We start from the raw sequence: 21,571 nt of genomic DNA, 5'->3' as shown, positions 1-21,571 counted from the left end.
CCCTGAGCATGTATATGTTTTCAATTTATATAGGTGAATAAGCTGCTCCTCAACATTTCTGGACATAATGTTCCACTTAGGAGAACTAAAAGATCAGACATGTTGAAATTCAACATGCTCAACCCTTTTTTTCCCTCAATCTCTGTGGTTTGGCAGGGTCTGGACACCTTTTAATACCAGGAGATGGTCAACCAGTCCCACTGAAATCATCAGGTTTGGCTTCAAAGTCATCTAATCTGTAAGGTCTCCTTGAGGATTGGCCATCAATAGTTATTCCTGGAAACTCCTTAAGTTACAGTAGACAATAATCTGACAAGTGAGAGCTAAAAAAATGATTTATTACTCTTGCTGTTCTGCATAGTTTCTTATGAGATGGTTTAGATTCTGAGAGTTCTCATAGTTATATCTATATATCATTTAAAATATAACAGTCTTATTAGCCCCGCCCCATTGTCAATAAACACAGACAAATCTTCCATATAGCTTTAAGGTTTCAGAATTAGGTTTCATTTTTAAAATGAACTTGGTCCCATTAGCAGGTCATTAGAATTCTGTGAAATTGTGAGCTTCTTATCTATACGCAATTAATTTCTTGGATCTTGACTTCCGATCCTACAAGTTGTATTGATTAAGAATCTAATTTACTATTTTAGCAAACGTCCTATAGATACCAAGTGCACACTAGGTTCTCCAACTCTACTGATGTCATTCGATTGTCTTAAGGCCCCACCTTGCCAAAACCCCACCTAAGCATCGCCTTTTCCATCAAGGCTCAACTCTGACTTCACCTTTCTAATCAAGTACCCCCCCCACCGGTTCAATCAATATTTAACCTTAAGCCCACCTTTAAGCAAGGCCACTTCTTGGCATCACCTTTATAACCAAAGATCCATCCCTAAACCTTTTCATTCAACGCTCAACCTTGGCTTCACCATTTCAACCAGGCTCCCACCTCGGTGCTGCTACTTCACCCAAAGCTTAACCTTTGTTCCATGTCTTCAACTAAATCTTAATTCCACCTTTTAAACCAAGGAATCACCTTGCTGTCTTCTTTTTTTAACCAAGGATCCACCTTGGTTTTACCTTTTTAACCAAGACCCATCTTTTGGCTCCACCTTGTAAACTATAGCAAAGTCTTAGCTACACCTATCCAAATAAGATCCCACCTTGACTTGAGTTTTTCAACCAATAAACTGCCTTAATATCAGTTCAACCAAGTCTTGACCTTGCTCTACTTTTTTAAGTCTAGGCTTAACTTTAGCTCCAACTTTTTTAAAGTAAACATCATCTTGGCAGCACTTTAACCAATGGTCCATCTTCCATAACATTTTCATCCAAAGCTTGACTTAGGCTTCTCCACACTTCAAATAGGACTTTGACTACCTCAGTTTACCCAAAGATTAGCTTGGTTCCATGTTTTCAACTAATTCTTAATATTGACTCCATCTTTTTAACCACGGAGGCACCGTGGCATCACTTTATTTTTAACGAAAGACCCAACTTGGTTTTACTCCTTGGGTCCCATCTTGTCAATCATAGCTCAACCTTGGCTTTACTTTTCAAATCAGGATCCCACCTTGGCAACAGTTTATCAACCAGGTCCCGCTATGTCTTCAACCCAGCTTTTTACCTCATGTTGGCCAGTAATCAAGGTTTGTACTCCTCTACTATAGGTCTACAAAAATAATTTCCCATTTAGAAATGACATATACTCCTAGAGATGGCTAATCCATGCATCAAAAGTGCAGTTCAAGTTGTCCATGAAGTCCACTACTTCTTCTTGAAGACCTCATCAGTAGTTTTGAAGATGAGTCAACTACATAAAGTTCATCTACTAGTAATCAGTCCTCCCAAGTCTCCAAGCAGCTCAAAAATTTTATTTCCTCTTAACCCTTCGAACAATGAAGGAGGGGAAGTGGAAGACCATTTTGTTAGTGGTAAACAAAAGGGACAAAGAAGTCCGAGAGCTTCAAGAGGACCTTCCAAATGTCTTGAGTTGTCCTTGTCAGTGTGCCAACTTGGGAGACTCTCTGGTTGTCAATATTAAATGTCTGATGTCATCCAGTTTCTTATCCAGTTGGTCGATCCTCTTCTCCAGGTCTTGATGAGAGGAGGTAAAGTTGCAATCAAGGTCCGTCATGATCATCTGCATCTAGAGAACATAGGACATCAATGAAGGACATCACCATATAGTAATTGCAACCTTACGTCTACCCTGTACTCAATGTCTACTTACTTTGGAAATGTCGACCATGGCGTTGACCTGATCCTTCAGATTTTTGTGCTTTATTCTTTTGCGTCGGAATCTGTATAAATAAATATAAGGTTTATAAGAAGTCCAGCTAACAAAAAATGTGATCGTCAACGATCCAAGTGATACCCAACATTCATGTCTATGGAAGCCCAAGGAGGATGACGAGGAGAAGATAGCTATTTTCTAACTCATTGATGTCACTAATGAACTACTCAACATCCTTCGTTTTGTATGGAAAGGCCCTGGCTTTAGAAGTGGAACAACAGGAACCATTTTGCCCCTTTTACACATTAGACATCCAGCTACTTCTGAGGTTGGACTTACATATGGATGGCTCCTAGCAGCTCCCGCTGGTGCAGTCGAATTTTGGACATATCCCCCTGCTTCGTGTGCTTGTGGAGCAGCCAAGCCTCCCCCAATACATTGGTAGCTGCACATTTAATCTAAAAGACAAAACCAATATAAAACATAAAATGATAGGGAAAAAAAATAACACGAAGAATAAAATTATATACTTCCTCCATGCTTTTTCACGAAGGCTGGCAGAAATATCATGACCATGGCAAGACCAGTAATCTAAACCATATATTAACACACTGTATAATTAGATTATACAGTGTGTCCACCCATATCCTGTCCACTGCTATTAGGTTGAGAACGGCAGCAGCTATAGGCATAGAAGTGGTGTCTAGGTATAGTAAAGTAGCCATGCGCTACGTAATGAAACCACCTATAGCGCCACCTGGTGGAAAACAGCAATTTTATCTCGAAAGCGGAACGAAATAGAGAAAAAAAGTGAATTACAAAGTTGTAGGGCATCATCAATTCAATACGAATCGACACCTTGCATACAGAAATGCTATGATTAGAACGTGGAAAACTCACAAGGCTGCGGACGTGAAGCGATACCTTATGGAGACCTTCCTACAAGTCATTGGGTATGGTGGCTGTGTGGAGTGGCCTCCACGCTCACCTGACCTGACCCCATTGGACTTCTTTCTATGAGATCACATCAAACAGCAGGTGTATGCGACCCCTCCACCAACATTGCAGGACCTACGACGCCGTATCACAGATGCTTGTGCAAAAGTGTCCCCTACCATATTGCACAACGTGCAGCAAGATACAGTATGCTGTGCAGAGCCCAGATGTGCATTGCAGCTGACGGGGGACACCAAGAGCATCAAAGTTACATGAGCACCATATGCGTGACCAGCATTCAATGTTTTGGGGGGGTCATGGATTTCATATAATAGCATTTCTGTATGCAAGATGTCGATTCGTATTGAATTGATGATGCCCTACAACTTTGTAATTCACTTTTTGTCTCTATCTCGTTCCGTTTTCGAGATAAAAATGCTAACTCCGTTGTTTTCTACCAGGTGGTGCTAAAGCTGGTTTCATTGTGTAGCGCATGGCTATCTTACTATACCTAGACACCACTTCTATGCCTATAGCTGTCGCCGTTCTCAAGTTAATGGCGGTGGACAGGATATGGGTGGACACACTGTATATAACACATTTAGCTACCAATCTCCCCTAGACCTCCAGGGATATGGACACTTTCTGGGGAAATTTTATCTATTTTACTGTTACAAGGAAGTTTTTCAAACATCGCTGACTGTCATGGCGGCGTTGGTATCTGTTCAGACTACTGATTCTGCTAATCCACCTGATTTAACTGCTTTGAGGTCTGTACTCAGCACAAGCATCGACCAACAGATTGGCAGTTCATAGACAGGCTAGCAAGAGTTAATCTGTGTTGGTCTGCTTGTGAGTCTCCTTTTGATCACATGTTATGGGGCAGCCAATCACATGTGCTCCCCTCCTATATATGCTGGCTGGACACTTCCATTAGTGCCAGCTATAGCTTCTCGATACTGGTCTAGGGAGGTGGTTTTATCCAGACTTACTGGTGGTTCTAGACTGGTTGCCGAATGCGGTTGTGGAGATAATCCTTGTATTTTTTTGTCGCTTCCTTCCTACTCTTGCTTTTTCCCTGAGTCTCTCATTGTTGGTTCCTATGTAGTTGTAGTATAGTGTGTCAGACTATTTATCTGTCTTTCTTAATTTGTGTTTCTATCTCTCTTGTCCCTTCCTTCCCTGGTAGGAGGGGGGAATCAGATCAGTTCTGGTCATGAGCTTAGCCAGGTACGGGACACTGGCATCTCCACCATTAGAGGTAACCCGAGATTAGGGATAGTCTAGAATCCCCTAGCATGAGGGACCGCATAAAAGCCCCTCTCCCTCCCTTTCCTACAGCCAATTCGTGACATTTACTTATTTTCGCAGTTGGGTTTGGTTACTAATTTTTGCATGGTTTACAAGCTCTTTGTTTTCTATGCTGGCTGTAGAATAAGCTAACTGAGAATTGTTAAGTGAGTTCATTCGGTTTTTCTGAGGTTTTCACAACTAAATCTATGACCACATCAAAGTTCAGCTCAACTTTGATGTGGTCTGTGGTCCTCAATAGGCACAGAGGAGTTCAATGAGCTCATTTTGCAGCCAGCAACGTGAAGGGGAAACAAAGAGACTAAAAAGTCAAACCGTGCTAAATTTGGAACGTAACTCAATTCCAAAAATTATTTTTAGGCCGAAATACATGTATTTAACTAAAAAAGTGTAGTAGTACGGGAAGGGAAATTTGTTATAGGCACCAATTATCAACGTCTTCCCTCCTTACTGTAAAAATCCTTCCTTATTTGTTGGAAATGAGCGTATCTGGGCCATTTCTGGAGAATAGTCCATTAGTTTCACAGGGACGTTTCGAAAGTCGGATTCTCAAGAGGTCAAGTGTGGATGACTGGCCACCGGCTGATGCACACTAATGCCCCCGATTGTCTCCATTGTGAATCTGCCATAACATGATTCAGAAATGTCTCTTTCCTGTATGGAAATCTTAATTGTTTCCTGAACGGAAGCCGAAGTCTTCTGACCCAACTATAATAAGAAACTTCAGGTCGCGCCCTCTACGTCTTCCCTCCATTGTGAAACTACGAAGGGCACCTTTTGGGTTGTTGACAAAGATGGATAAAAAACCTCCATTGCCCGTAACCGTAGAATGGTAAAGCCATTATCAAAAGGTCACTCAGTACATTCGGACCCTCCGGGCCCCACCGTGACGTGACTTGTTTCCTTAACTATTGGACAAGTTTAGAAGGCCTGTGCCGGCATAACACAACCGCAGGGTCGTGTACAGAGCATCTTCTTGAATGTGTGAGGTACTGCGGGTAGTGGCCCGGAAGATGTGTCATACACACAGACGCAAGGGCAGGAGAGTCAAAGGTGGACTCTATGGTACTATATACCGGGACCGTACGGGCACTACGTATCTGTGCACTGTAGGGTACTAGTGGTATGGATGTTTTATGGTGCGCTTCATGTAGGCATTGTATAGCATGGGCAGTAGATGGTATATGCACACTAGCATTATTGATCTATATACTATACTAGCTATACCCGGCGTTGCTCGGTATACGAACTGTCTCGGTCTGTCTCCCTCCCTCCCTGTCTGTGTCTCTCCCTGTCTGTCTGTCTCCTTGTCTGTCTCCCTCCCTGTCTGCCTGTCTGTGTGTATCTGCCTCTGTGTGTGTGTATCTGTGTGTCTGTGTATTTGTGTGTCGCTGTCTGCTGCGTGTGCGTGTCTCTGCTGTGTGTGCGTGTGTCTCTGCTGTGTGTGTATCTGTGTGTCTCTGCTTCGTGTGCGTGTGTCTGCTTCGTGTGCGTGTGTCTGCTTCGTGTGCGTGTCTCTGCTTCGTGTGTGTGTCTCTGCTTCGTGTGTGTGTCTCTGCTTCGTGTGTGTGTCTCTGCTTCGTGTGCGTGTGTCTCTGCTTCGTGTGCGTGTGTCTCTGCTTCGTGTGCGTGTGTCTCTGCTTCGTGTGTGCGTGTCTCTGCTTCATGTGTGCGTGTCTCTGCTTCGTGTGTGCGTGTCTCTGCTTCGTGTGTGCGTGTCTCTGCTTCGTGTGTGCGTGTCTGTGCTTCGTGTGTGCGTGTCTGTGCTTCGTGTGTGCGTGTCTGTGCTTCGTGTGCGTGTCTCTGCTTCGTGTGCGTGTGTCTCTGCTTCGTGTGTGTGTCTCTGCTTCGTGTGTGTGTCTCTGCTGCATGTGTGTGTCTCTGCTGCATGTGTGTGTCTCTGCTGTGTGTGTCTCTGCTTCGTGTGCGTGTCTCTGCTTCGTGTGCGTGTCTCTGCTTCGTGTGCGTGTCTCTGCTTCGTGTGCGTGTGTCTGCTTCGTGTGCGTGTGTCTGCTTCGTGTGTGTGTCTCTGCTTCGTGTGTGTGTCTCTGCTTCGTGTGTGTGTCTCTGCTTCGTGTGCGTGTGTCTCTGCTTCGTGTGCGTGTGTCTCTGCTTCGTGTGCGTGTGTCTCTGCTTCGTGTGTGCGTGTCTCTGCTTCGTGTGTGCGTGTCTCTGCTTCGTGTGTGCGTGTCTGTGCTTCGTGTGCGTGTCTCTGCTTCGTGTGCGTGTCTCTGCTTCGTGTGCGTGTGTCTGCTGCGTGTGCGTGTGTCTCTGCTGCGCATGTGTGTGTCTCTGCTGAATGTGCGTGTGTCTTTGTGTGTCTGTCTCTGTCGATAAATTACCTCACAGATAAGCTTCTTATACTAACAAGTTATTTTATTCCTATAGCAACCAATCACCGCTCCTATTAATAACCTGTAGCTCGCAACTCCATTAACTTTAATGGAGGCAGGTTTTTTGGAGAGTAACTGTATAGCGCGTGGTTTAATTTTCCCCTCAAAAGATAGTCTAAGACGTTCCCTGAGTCACATGAGGCGTCTGTGCAAAATTTTGTGATTGTAAATGTGATGGTGCGGATTCCTTTAGCGGGGACACACACACACACACACACACACACACACACGGGTCAATTGATTTTGACACTATGGTGTTATTGATCTAGACTCCACATGATGCCATTGATCTGGGAACTGTATGCTATTATTGATCTGACTTCTATATTATGCTATTGGCTGGGCAATGTATGGCGCTATTGATATGGGCACAATGTGGCAGTATTAATGTTGGAACTATATGGCGGTTTTGATGTAGAAACCACATGGTATTTCATATCTGTGCTCTCAACACTTTATCGAACTGTTCATGTAGACTGTGTACGACACTATATAACAATATTGCTCTTCGTTTGGGCACTGTATGGACATTATTATTTTTCCACGACACACCGGTGTAATGTACAGGTGCGCCCTTTCTTGTTCGGGTTGTTAGGGCTGTAATAGTGAGATAATTGCGTTATCACACAGTTCTTGATCTCATATACTGCCCCTGAAAATGTCATATAGACGGCATCTTTTACATAATGTGTGACAGTGGCTGCATCCATGTCATAAACGGATGATAATGAGGGCAATCTGGGCTCCTGCCTGGGGCCCAAGGCTCCGGGGGGCCCATGGCCAGATTGCAATTGCCCGCATTATAATGCTTTCCCGGAGCTCCACTGCTGGCAATACATAATAACAGCGCAGCTCCAGGGGAGCTCCCATCACCTCTTCTGCAACGTTCCGGCACGATTACGTCATCATCCACCACCCCAAGGGGAGCGGGAGCGGGAGGGAGGTGGGTATGTGTTCGTTTGTTTGGTTTTTTTTGTAATGTGTATGGGATGTGTGAGGGCTCATCCTATATATATAGGGAGCTATGTAAGGGCTCATCTTGTATGTAGAGGCTATGTGGGGGCTCATACTGTATATAGGGACTATGTAAGGGCTCATACTGTGTATAGGGACTATAAGAGGACTCACTGTATATAGGAGGCTATAAGAGGACTCATACTGTATATAGGAGGCTATATGGGGACTCATACTGTATATAGGAAGCTATATGGGGACTCATACTGTATATAGGAGGCTATATGGGGACTCATACTGTATATAGGAGGCTATATGGGGGCTCATACTGTATATAGGAGGCTATATGAGGACTCATACTGTATATAGGAGGCTATATGGGGTCTCATACTGTATATAGGAGGCTATATGAGGACTCATACTGTATATAGGAGGCTATATGGGGACTCATACTGTATATAGGAGGCTATGTGGGGGCTCATACTGTATATAGGAGGCCATGTGGGGACTCATACTGTATATAGGAGGCTATGTGGGGGCTCATACTGTATATAGGAGGCTATGTGGGGGCTCATACTGTATATAGGAGGCTATATGGGGGATCATACTGTATATAGGAGGCTATATGGGGACTCATACTGTATATAGAAGGCTATATGGGGACTCATACTGTATATAGGAGGCTATGTGGGGGCTCATACTGTATATAGGAGGCTATGTGGGGGCTCATACTGTATATAGGAGGCTATATGGGGGCTCATACTGTATATAGGAGGCTATATGGGGACTCACTGTATATAGGAGGCTATATGGGGACTCACTGTATATAGGAGACTATGTGGGGGCTCATACTGTATATAGGAGGCTATATGGGGACTCATACTGTATATAGGAAGCTATATGGGGACTCATACTGTATATAGGAGGCTATGTGGGGGCTCATACTGTATATAGGAGGCTATGTGGGGGCTCACACTGTGTATATAGGGGTTATGTGGGGGCTCATACTGTATATAGGGGTTATGTGGGGGCTCATACTGTATATAGGAGGCTATGTGGGGGCTCACACTGTGTATATAGGGGCTATGTGGGGGCTTATACTGTATATAGGAGGCTATGTGGGGGCTCATACTGTATATAGGAGGCTATGTGGGGGCTCATACTGTATATAGGAGGCTATGTGGGGGCTCATACTGTATATAGGAGGCTATGTGGGGGCTCATACTGTATATAGGAGGCTATGTGGGGGCTCACACTGTATGTAGGGGTTATGTGGGGCTCATACAGTATAGAGGGGGCTATGTGAGGTCTCTTAGATATAGGAGAGCTGTGAGACAGTTCATAGTGTATATATAGGGTGCTATGTGGTGGCTCACACTGTATATAAGGGCTATGGGGTGGCTCATGTTGTATAGATGGGCTATGTGAGGGCTTAGCCTCTATATACAGTGTATGTGGTGGATCATGCTGTATATAGCGGGGCGATGTGGTGGCTTATGCTGTATATAGGGATTATGTGGGGCTCATATTGTATACAGTGGCTATTTTGGGGCTCGTACTGTATATAGGAGGCTATGTGAGAGCTCATACTGTGTATAGGAGGCTATGTGGTGGCTGATGTATTTAGGGGCTACGTAAGGGCTCATACTATATATAGGGGCTATGTGGTGCCTTATGCTGTACATAGGGGTTATGTGTGGCTCATACTGTATATAATGGCTAGGTGGGGGCGCATACTATATATAGAAGCCTACGTGAGGGCATATACTGTTTATAGGGGGCTATGTGAGGGCTCATACTTTTATATGGGGAGTGATGTGAAGGCTCATACTGTCACTATGGTGTTGTTTAAGGGCTCATGCTGTATATAGGAGGCTATGTGAGGGCTTATCCTGTATATGGTAGCTAAGGACTCATATTGTAACTATGGGGTTGTTTAAGGGCTTATACTGTGTATAGGAGGCTATGTGGTGGCTGATGTATTTAGGGGCTACGTAAGGGCTCATACTGTATATAGGGTCTATGTGGGGGCTTATCCTGTATATGGTAGTTAAGGACTCATACTGTAACTATGGGGTTGTTTTAAGGGCTTATACTGTATATAGGAGGCCTGTGAGGGCTGATGCTGTATATAGGAGGCCTGTGAGGGCTGATGCTGTATATAGGAGGCCTGTGAGGGCTGATGCTGTATATAGGAGGCCTGTGAGGGCTGATGCTGTATATAGGAGGCCTGTGAGGGCTGATGCTGTATATAGGAGGCCTGTGAGGGCTGATGCTGTATATAGGAGGCCTGTGAGGGCTGATGCTGTATGTAGGAGGCCTGTGAGGGCTGATGCTGTATGTAGGAGGCCTGTGATGGCTGATGCTGTATATAGGAGGCCTGTGAGGGCTGATGCTGTATGTAGGAGGCCTGTGATGGCTGATGCTGTATATAGGAGGCCTGTGAGGGCTGATGCTGTATGTAGGAGACCTGTGAGGGCTGATGCTGTATATAGGAGGCCTGTGAGGGCTGATGCTGTATATAGGAGGCCTGTGAGGGCTGATGCTGTATATAGGAGGCCTGTGAGGGCTGATGCTGTATATAGGAGGCCTGTGAGGGCTGATGCTGTATATAGGAGGCTATGTGAGGGCTTATCCTGTATATGGTAGCTAAGGACTCATATTGTAACTATGCAGTTGTTTAAGGGCTTATACTGTGTATAGGAGGCTATGTGGTGGCTGATGTATTTAGGGGCTACGTAAGGGCTCATACTGTATATAGGGTCTATGTGGGGGCTTATCCTGTATATGGTAGTTAAGGACTCATACTGTAACTATGGGGTTGTTTTAAGGGCTTATACTGTATATAGGAGGCCTGTGAGGGCTGATGCTGTATGTAGGAGGCCTGTGAGGGCTGATGCTGTATATAGGAGGCCTGTGAGGGCTGATGCTGTATATAGGAGGCCTGTGAGGGCTGATGCTGTATATAGGAGGCCTGTGAGGGCTGATGCTATATATAGGAGGCCTGTGAGGGCTGATGCTGTATATAGGAGGCCTGTGAGGGCTGATGCTGTATATAGGAGGCCTGTGAGGGCTGATGCTGTATATAGGAGACCTGTGAGGGCTGATGCTGTATGTAGGAGGCCTGTGAGGGCTGATGCTGTATATAGGAGGCCTGTGAGGGCTGATGCTGTATATAGGAGGCCTGTGAGGGCTGATGCTGTATGTAGGAGGCCTGTGAGAGCTGATGCTGTATATAGGAGGCCTGTGAGGGCTGATGCTGTATATAGGAGGCCTGTGAGGGCTGATGCTGTATATAGGAGGCCTGTGAGGGCTGATGCTGTATATAGGAGGCCTGTGAGGGCTGATGCTGTATATAGGAGGCCTGTGAGGGCTGATGCTGTATATAGGAGGCCTGTGAGGGCTGATGCTGTATATAGGAGACCTGTGAGGGCTGATGCTGTATATAGGAGGCCTGTGAGGGCTGATGCTGTATATAGGAGGCCTGTGAGGGCTGATGCTGTATGTAGGAGGCCTGTGAGGGCTGATGCTGTATATAGGAGGCCTGTGAGGGCTGATGCTGTATATAGGAGACCTGTGAGGGCTGATGCTGTATATAGGAGGCCTGTGAGGGCAGATGCTGTATATAGGAGGCCTGTGAGGGCTGATGCTGTATATAGGAGGCCTGTGAGGGCTGATGCTGTATATAGGAGGCCTGTGAGGGCTGATGCTGTATATAGGAGACCTGTGAGGGCTGATGCTGTATATAGGAGGCCTGTGAGGGCTGATGCTGTATATAGGAGGCCTGTGAGGGCTGATGCTGTATATAGGAGGCCTGTGAGGGCTGATGCTGTATATAGGAGGCCTGTGAGGGCTGATGCTGTATATAGGAGGCCTGTGAGGGCTGATGCTGTATATAGGAGGCCTGTGAGGGCTGATGCTGTATATAGGAGGCCTGTGAGGGCTGATGCTGTATGTAGGAGGCCTGTGAGGGCTGATGCTGTATATAGGAGGCCTGTGAGGGCTGATGCTGTATATAGGAGACCTGTGAGGGCTGATGCTGTATATAGGAGACCTGTGAGGGCTGATGCTGTATATAGGAGGCCTGTGAGGGCTGATGCTGTATATAGGAGGCCTGTGAGGGCTGATGCTGTATATAGGAGGCCTGTGAGGGCTGATGCTGTATATAGGAGACCTGTGAGGGATGATGCTGTATATAGGAGGCCTGTGAGGGCTGATGCTGTATATAGGCGGCCTGTGAGGGCTGATGCTGTATATAGGAGACCTGTGAGGGATGATGCTGTATATAGGAGACCTGTGAGGGATGATGCTGTATATAGGAGGCCTGTGAGGGCTGATGCTGTATATAGGAGGCCTGTGAGGGCTGATGCTGTATATAGGAGGCCTGTGATGGCTGATGCTGTATATAGGAGGCCTGTGAGGGCTGATGCTGTATATAGGAGGCCTGTGAGGGCTGATGCTGTATATAGGAGGCCTGTGAGGGCTGATGCTGTATATAGGAGACCTGTGAGGGATGATGCTGTATATAGGAGACCTGTGAGGGATGATGCTGTATATAGGAGGCCTGTGAGGGCTGATGCTGTATATAGGAGGCCTGTGAGGGCTGATGCTGTATATAGGAGACCTGTGAGGGCTGATGCTGTATATAGGAGACCTGTGAGGGCTGATGTTGTATATAGGAGGCCTGTGAGGGATGATGCTGTATATAGGAGGCCTGTGAGGGCTGATGCTGTATATAGGAGGCCTGTGAGGGATGATGCTGTATATAGGAGGCCTGTGAGGGCTGATGCTGTATATAGGAGGCCTGTGAGGGCTGATGCTGTATATAGGAGACCTGTGAGGGCTGATGCTGTATATAGGAGACCTGTGAGGGCTGATGTTGTATATAGGAGGCCTGTGAGGGATGATGCTGTATATAGGAGGCCTGTGAGGGCTGATGCTGTATATAGGAGGCCTGTGAGGGATGATGCTGTATATAGGAGGCCTGTGAGGGCTGATGCTGTATATAGGAGACCTGTGAGGGCTGATGTTGTATATAGGAGGCCTGTGAGGGATGATGCTGTATATAGGAGGCCTGTGAGGGCTGATGCTGTATATAGGAGGCCTGTGAGGGATGATGCTGTATATAGGAGGCCTGTGAGGGCTGATGCTGTATATAGGAGGCCTGTGAGGGCTGATGCTGTATATAGGAGACCTGTGAGGGCTGATGCTGTATATAGGAGACCTGTGAGGGCTGATGTTGTATATAGGAGGCCTGTGAGGGATGATGCTGTATATAGGAGGCCTGTGAGGGCTGATGCTGTATATAGGAGGCCTGTGAGGGATGATGCTGTATATAGGAGGCCTGTGAGGGCTGATGCTGTATATAGGAGGCCTGTGAGGGCTGATGCTGTATATAGGAGGCCTGCGAGGGCTGATGCTGTATATAGGAGGCCTGTGAGGGATGATGCTGTATATAGGAGGCCTGTGAGGGCTGATGCTGTATATAGGAGGCCTGTGAGGGCTGATGCTGTATATAGGAGGCCTGTGAGGGCTGATGCTGTATATAGGAGGCCTGTGAGGGCTGATGCTGTATATAGGAGGCCTGTGAGGGCTGATGCTGTATATAGGAGACCTGTGAGGGCTGATGCTGTATATAGGAGGCCTGTGAGGGCTGATGCTGTATATAGGAGGCCTGTGAGGGCTGATGCTGTATATATGAGGCCTGTGAGGGCTGATGCTGTATATAGGAGACCTGTGAGGGATGATGCTGTATATAGGAGACCTGTGAGGGATGATGCTGTATATAGGAGGCCTGTGAGGGCTGATGCTGTATATAGGAGGCCTGTGAGGGCTGATGCTGTATATAGGAGGCCTGTGAGGGCTGATGCTGTATATAAGGGGATGTCATTATTCTTCTGTTCAATATTAAGTGATGCAATTATTAATACTATAAAATAATAATATTGAACAGAATTAATTCAGTTTTTGGTTTGGCCTTCCCAGCATTCCCGGTCTCTGATGTGATCCCTCAGGAAAATTAATTGTCCACCCCTGCTCTATAATGTATACTGCTAAGTTATGTATCGTGCTGTAAATAAGGAAAAAGGTTTCTCATTTTGTGTCTGCAGATGTGTGCATTATTCATGCTACCCATCATTGGGGTGACATGATCCATCGGACTGGGGGGTCCCTAGCCTTCTAAACTGCCCTGACCCCTGGTGACTCTTAATCCGCATCCGGTCACAGTACACCGCCACTAAGTGCAATACTCTGTTCCCAGGGTGCATCCCAGCTTCATTTCCAGCACAGGTAGCCTGCGGTCAGGAGCTGCTGGCAGATCAGATCACTATTGTGTTCGGTAAGGTCATTTCTCAGGCTGATGGCTCCCGCTGGTCCCAGAACCGGATCCGCATTGTTTGCTAAGCCCATCGCATGCCATGTGTTGTGCCAACGGTTGCTATGATGGAGGACATCGCGTCCAAGGGAGCAGAATTAAGGAATAAGAGTGCATTAAGGGTTAATGCAGAACGTCGTCTATATACCGACTGCAGTTATCCCAGGACGGGGAAGAGACCCTTCAATTCACTGTCAGCAAACAGGGATGAAAGTACAAGATTTGCTTTATACATCCAGGAAGATTCGATTAAAAATAAACACCCCCCTACTATATATATATATATATATATATATATATATATATATATGTCAGTCTATATATAAAAAATTTGCCATCCAAATCCTACCTGCTTCATGTAGCGTATGTCCATCATGAAGTTATGGACGTGCTTTTCTGCCTTAGTAAATTCCAGTTTCTGAGCAGCAACAGCAACAATTAGAGCCGTACATCCGACCCCCTGAAAAAGACGCACAGGGTGAAACCCACCATATAGTGTCACATGACGAAAATGAGCCATAAGGGATGAAACATGATGGGAAAAATGATGGAAGCCATGACATTATGTCTGTCCTTCCAGAACAGGAGTCATTAACTTACCATAACTCCAGTGAACAGGCAAACCATCTTCCCACAAACAGTTTGAGGCACCAAATCTCCATATCCAATGGTGAGGAAGGTGATAGGGATCAACCACATAGAACTGCTCAAATCAGCCGTATATTCAGCGTCTCTGAGGACATAAATATTACATATAACTACTATAATACTGCTCCTATGTACAAGAATATAACTACTATAATACTGCTCATATGTACAAGAATATAACTACTATAATAATGCCCCTATGTACAAGAATATAACTACTATAGTACTGTCCCCTATGTACAAGAATATAACTACTATAATACTGACCCCTATGTACAAGAATATAACTACTATAATACTGCCCCATTGTACAAGAATATAACTACTATAATACTGACCCCTATGTACAAGAATATAACTACTATAATACTGCCCCTATGTACAAGAATATAACTACTATAATACTGCCCCTATGTACAAGAATATAACTACTATAATACTGCCCCTATGTACAAGAATATAACTGCTATATCGTTAGCCCCCTCTCACCTCTCACACACGGACAGGACCCAAGAAGACACAATCCAGAGGCTGATGGTCAGTGTGAGCAGGACGCGGCCGGGGCAGGTGTTCATCAGGATCTTTATGATAAACTGGTACTGGAATTTGATCTTGTTGAGCGCCCCGATGCTCCGGTAGGAGGCGTCCACCAGCACCTTACTATGGAGCAGCACCGTCCTGGGCACCAGGTAGACACGGAGGAACATCAGGATGGACAGGAATATATCGACTTGTGAGAGGAAGACCAGTTTCTCCAAGTCCGGTACCTTCTTTGCTTCACACGGTTGCTCGATGGGAATCGGGTGGATGGCACATACCAGAATTTCTAGAAAAATCCATGCTGACTTCCTAAAATTTACAGCGATGCGCCAATGCACTAAAGAATTATCTGTCATGAAGAGCTGAGAAGAAAACAGAAAATATGGATTTAGCTCCTGTATAACCTCGTTAACCAGGACACCTAACGACTAGAAGCAAGGATGTATATATAATAACATAAATGTTATATTCTGCAGCCACCACTAGGGGGAGCTCACTACATTCAGCTTTCATATTCAAGCCAAAGTGTGAACTGTATACAGTGGGCTCTCCCTAGTGGTGGCTATAGGATACAGCAATTTTATATTGTAACACAATCTCTATGCAGGGGATTTGGAGCCCTGTATGAGATCTGATCACTCTTATACATGATACTATAATATTAGGGGTAAACTTAATCTTGATTATTATTTTTACAGTGGGATCTATTAGGAATCCAGTCAAGAGCTTCATGTTGATGTGTTGGAAGCAGGAAAACTGAGTAAGTGTAAGGAATTGGTGTGAATTTAATGAAAACCAAAATACATTTACAAGATTGGGTAAGACCTTGTCCAAACTGGCAGGTCTTGTGAGACGTTATCAGCATATGGCAGATCTTGTTGGGTGTTCCCATTATATGGCAAGTCTTGTTGGGTGTTCCCAGTATACGGCAGGTCTTCATATGTGTTTCCAGTATAAGGCAGGTCTTGTTGGGTGTTCCCGGTATACAGCAGGTCTTCATATATGTTCCCGGTATACAGCAGGTCTTGTTTGGTGTTCCCGGTATACGGCAGGTCTTGTTTGGTGTTCCAGGTATACAGCAGGTCTTGTGGGGTGTTCCTGATATACAGCAGGTCTTGTTGGGTGTTCCCGGTATAAGGCAGGTCTTGTTGGGTGTTCCCGGTATACGACAGGTCTTGATGGGTGTTCTCGGTATATGAGGTCTTGATGGGTGTTCCCGGTATACGAGGTCTTGATGGGTGTTTCCGGTATACGGGAGGTCTTGTTTGGTGTTCCCGGTATACAGCAGGTCTTCGTATATGTTCCCGGTATATGGCAGGTCTTGCGAGGTGTTCACAGTTTACGGCAGGTCTTGTGGGGTGTTCATAGTATACGGTAAATCTTGTGGGGTGTTCCCAGTACATGGCATGTCTTTGTAGGTGTTCCCTTTGTACGGCAAGTCTTGTTGGGTGTTTCTGGTATACGGCAGGTCTTGGGTGTTCCCAGTATACAGCAGGTCTTGTTGGGTGTTCCCAGTATACGGCAGGTCTTGTTGGGTATTTCTGGTATACGGCAGGTCTTACTACTCGGAGGTCTTGGTATATGGCAGATATTGAGGTGCTCCCAGTGTACGGCAGATCTTGTTAGGTGTTCCTGGTATACAGCAGGTCTTGGGTGTGTCTAGTATACGGCAGATCTTGGTGGGTGTTCCCAATATACAGCAGGTCTTGCTCAGAGTTCTTGGTATATGGCAGATATTGAGGTGTTCCCAGTGTACGGCAGGTCTTGTGGGGTGTTTCCAGTACATGGCAGGTCTTGTAGGGTGTTACTGGTATACGGCAGGTCTTTTCGGGTGTTCCCGTGGTACGGCAGGCATTAAGGTGTTCCCGGTATACGGCAGGTTTTTCTTGGAGTTCTTTGTATACTGCAGTTATTTAGAGGTGTTCTTGGTATTCCATTCTTAGTACCTATCAAACCTGATCAAAGGATGGATAAGCAGGTTCTTCTGTTTGGACGTTATTTGGGAGGTTTTCAGTAGTCACTTGGTTTCTGTTTGGAGATCAGCGCTGAGGAGCGGCGCCGTCTTGGGAGGGAAGTATAGATTTTTTTCCTCCTTATACAGCACAGAGGCAATTAAAGAGTTGTCCAGAAGTAACAAACCCCATCAAAGGTTCCACTGGTAACGTCCTGGTGCCAGAGACCACAGGAGTCAGGACACTTCAGAGGTCTCGTGGAGTCCATGCCTTGGTGGGTTGAAGTATGAGGTGGACTGGTGCCATATTGGCATATGGCATTCATGGATAATTGGGTAGCCCCCCTGGGGTTATAATGTTCTCACTCCCCTTTCCTAGAAATAGATATTATATTTTACTGCTAAATAGTAATATCAGTCCATATTCCCTCTGAACAAAGCAGATATGGCCGAGTGCTATCATGAACACACAGAAGATAGGTGCGGTCAACGGATCTTCCCAGCAACCGGTAAATATATGGTGCGGGCACCACCCAACTGCTCATATTGTGCCAACAAACCCGGCACAGGGTAACCAGAACACGGAGGGCAGGACGCACCTAGAATATTAGTTTTCCTGCCAAAATATCCATCTTTACATAAAAAGGCAGAAATGACTACAAAGCGACAGAAACCTGAGTCACCGGGATGGGCGCATTACAGGGAAACCAATAATGCCTCACACATGGCTCACGGCACAGCAAATGTCAAGTGTTTCTGGATCAAAAAAAGGAAAAGAATCTGGAAAGTATTTATATAGGATTTATGGAATAATCTCTTACAGCAGCCGTAGTCCCATAGACTCTGCTGGGAGCAGACCCCTGATATTAGCCCGGAGCATTGTCCTCCACCACCAACTGTACAATGGGCACAATGCAGTCAGGGGGTAACGTCCTCCATTCACTAAACCAAGACTCGTCCATCAGACACAGACAGAGCAGTGTGATCCGTCTTGGTGATACTTGGTGATGTACGGCTCGGTATTGTGCTTGGTGATGTACGGCTCGGCATTGTTCTTGGTGATGTATGGCTCAGCATTGTGCTTGGTGATGTATGGCTCGGCATTGTGCTTGGTGATGTATGGCTCGGCATTGTTCTTGGTGATGTATGGCTCGGCATTGTGCTTGGTGATGTATGGCTCGGCATTGTGCTTGGTGATGTATGGCTCGGCATTGTGCTTGGTGATGTATGGCTCGGCATTGTGCTTGGTGATGTACGGCTCGGCATTGTGCTTGGTGATGTACGGCTCGGCATTGTGCTTGGTGATGTACGGCTCGGCATTGTGCTTGGTGATGTATGGCTCGGCATTGTTCTTGGTGATGTATGGCTCGGCATTGTGCTTGGTGATGTATGGCTCGGCATTGTGCTTGGTGATGTACGGCTCGGCATTGTGCTTGGTGATGTACGGCTCGGCATTGTGCTTGGTGATGTACGGCTCGGCATTGTGCTTGGTGATGTACGGCTCGGCATTGTGCTTGGTGATGTACGGCTCAGAATTGTGCTTGGTGATGTACGGCTCCGCATTGTGCTTGGTGATGTACAAATTGCTGGATGTTATACAATTGGGGGTGAGGGGCTGGATGTTATACACTGAGGACGAGGGGCCGGATGTTATACACCGGGGTCGAGGGATTGGAGGTTATACACCGGGGTCGAGGGATTGGAGGTTATACACCGGGGTCGAGGGATTGGAGGTTATATACCAGGGGGTGAGGGACGGGAGGTTATACACCGGGGTCGAGGGATTGGAGGTTATACACCAGGGGGCGAGGGGCAGGAGGTTATACACTGGGGGTGAGGGGCCGGAGGTTATACACCAGGGTTGAGGGGCCGGATGTTATACACTGGGGGTGAAGGGCCGGATATTATACACTGAGGGTGAGGGGCCGGAGGTTATACACCAGGGGGTGAGGGGTGGGATGTTATACACCGGGGTTGAGGGGCTGGAGGTTATACACCAGGGGTCGAGGGGCAGGAGGTTATACACTGGGGGTGAGGGGTGGGATGTTATACACCGGGGTTGAGGGGCTGGAGGTTATACACCAGGGGTTGAGGGGCTGGAGGTTATACACTGGGGTCGAGGGGCCGGATGTTATACACCGGGGGGCGAGGGACGGGAGGTTATACACTGGGGGTGAGGGGTGGGATGTTATACACTGGGGGTGAGGGGTGGGATGTTATACACCGGGGTTGAGGGGCTGGAGGTTATACACTGGGGTCGAGGGGCCGGATGTTATACACCGGGGGGCGAGGGACGGGAGGTTATACACTGGGGGTGAGGGGCTGGATGTTATACACTGGGGGTGAGGGGCTGGATGTTATACACTGGGGGGTGAGGGGCTGGATGTTATACACTGGGGGTGAGGGGTGGGATGTTATACACTGGGGGTGAGGGGCTGGATGTTATACACTGGGGGTGAGGGGTGGGATGTTATACACTGGGGGTGAGGGGTGGGATGTTATACACTGGGGGTGAGGGGCTGGAGGTTATACACTGGGGGTGAGGGGTGGGATGTTATACACCGGGGTTGAGGGGTGGGATGTTATACACCAGGGGGCGAGGGACGGGAGGTTATACATGCTCCAGGCTGGATCTGTTCTGATCGTCTATTTCCTATAACAACTGTTACCCATGGCCGATATAAGATATTAATGGCTGGATGGATATTAATAGACCATGGTCCCTGCCTTCCCTTTCAGTCCTCACAGACGGGCACTTTCCATCCGCCCACTAACAACGACACGATATATTCTTAAAAAGCCGCAGACCTGGGTGTGATCTCGTGCCCTGGTAATTGCAGGCTCAGTACTTGGCAGCGCGCAGAGCCGCCCCTCCTGCTGAGCACACAGTCACTCCAAATAATGGCTCACTCACATCCGCCTCCATAATGACTGCAGGGACCGCGAGAAGCGGGGAGATTAATCACCCGAGCCTGGAGGTCGTCCTCAGCTCCAGCATCGTTTAGGATTACAAACCAACGAAGATTTACCATCCGGTCAAAAGTGGCCAATTATATATGCCCCTTACTATTGTTTTTTTTAAAATACTCCAGATGGACCTTTTTTTATGTCATGCTAATTTGCCAAGTGGGTGTGACTCACTGAGCAGCCAAAAAATCACGCCCCCGAGGATTGTGTGACACACGCCCCCAAGGATCCCATGAGAAAAAAATATTACTAACTATAAAGACCCATATCACTGGATTAACATATGATATACTCCAATCACATCCATTATTCTTTTTGGTTTATCTGCCCTTGTAGACCCCCATAATGAAGCTTATATAGAGGGTAAATGAAGAAGGGTGGTCTTCATGAGCTCCCACCATGCACTGATGTCTGATAACCCGAAGCCAACTCTGGAGGTTGGGTAGTAATTTGGGGGGGGGGGGGGCAATGATTCCCTAATTTACGGGTGGATGTTAGACAATTGCATACAGTGAAATTCCGCATTTTCTGCAACTGCAATAGAGCAAAGGGGGGAGGCTCCTGCTGCAGACAGATTTCTTACAGCCACACACAAGGGGCACAAACAGTCTCCTTAATATTTCTTAGTTTTTATTTTGATACTAGCTGTAGTACCCGGGCGTTGCCTGGGATAGTAATCGTCTCTCTGTCTCTCTTCTAGTTTCTGTCTGTCTCTATGTGTCTGTATCAGGTCGCGTTCCCCAGTGACTTTCATTATACTCAGATCCTCCATTTACGCCCATCCGAGTGTCCAACTCCTCGTTACGAGCCCTTGAGCATGGTAGTGCCCGCTCATCACTATTCAACAGTTATCTACCTTCTTTAGAATATGAATAGATGACGTTATTTCTCAGTAGAGGTGTCAATTCCTTTGAAGCTCCCCCCACTTTGAGCCGCTCAGCGGGGTAAACATTGGGGTGATCACAGATGTCCTTTTATGATCGCGTGTCCTCCTAATACAACATGTTATTACATTCCTGGAGCCTCCTGGAATTATTACAGCCCCACCATATAAGTGAGATGGTCATGTCTTCCATCTGCTGTATTCACATATCATCTAGATTATTTTCATCTAATATATAAAGCTCAGTGTATGTGTGTGCGTGTGTGTGTGTGTGTGTGTGTGCGTGTGTGTCCGCTAAATGAATCCGCACTGTCGCATTTACAATCACAAAATTTTGCACAGATGCCACATGTGACTCAGGGAACGTCATAGA

The 21,571-nt window shown here is 46.6% G+C and overlaps 1 protein-coding gene across 1 annotated transcript in view; it reads right to left on the bottom strand.

Annotated features, from left to right (window-relative positions):
* Positions 1–317: 317 nt before the first annotated feature.
* KCNN4 (potassium calcium-activated channel subfamily N member 4) overlaps positions 318–21,571 on the bottom strand; it is a 53,223-nt gene continuing 31,969 nt past the window's right edge. Inside the window, exons 3-8 of the mRNA XM_075329070.1 lie at positions 15,347–15,759; positions 14,810–14,942; positions 14,559–14,669; positions 2,579–2,697; positions 2,237–2,306; positions 318–2,152 (exon numbers count right to left, since the gene is read on the bottom strand). Of these exons, the coding sequence (XP_075185185.1) occupies positions 2,006–2,152; positions 2,237–2,306; positions 2,579–2,697; positions 14,559–14,669; positions 14,810–14,942; positions 15,347–15,759 (993 nt within the window). The 3' untranslated portion in view covers positions 318–2,005. The remainder of the gene's footprint in view (positions 2,153–2,236; positions 2,307–2,578; positions 2,698–14,558; positions 14,670–14,809; positions 14,943–15,346; positions 15,760–21,571) is intronic.

The sequence above is a fragment of the Anomaloglossus baeobatrachus genome, chromosome 11 (genome assembly GCF_048569485.1).
Source record: "Anomaloglossus baeobatrachus isolate aAnoBae1 chromosome 11, aAnoBae1.hap1, whole genome shotgun sequence".
In the NCBI taxonomy this organism is placed as follows: Eukaryota; Metazoa; Chordata; class Amphibia; order Anura; family Aromobatidae; genus Anomaloglossus; species Anomaloglossus baeobatrachus.
This window is presented reverse-complemented; position numbering and strand designations above follow the sequence as displayed.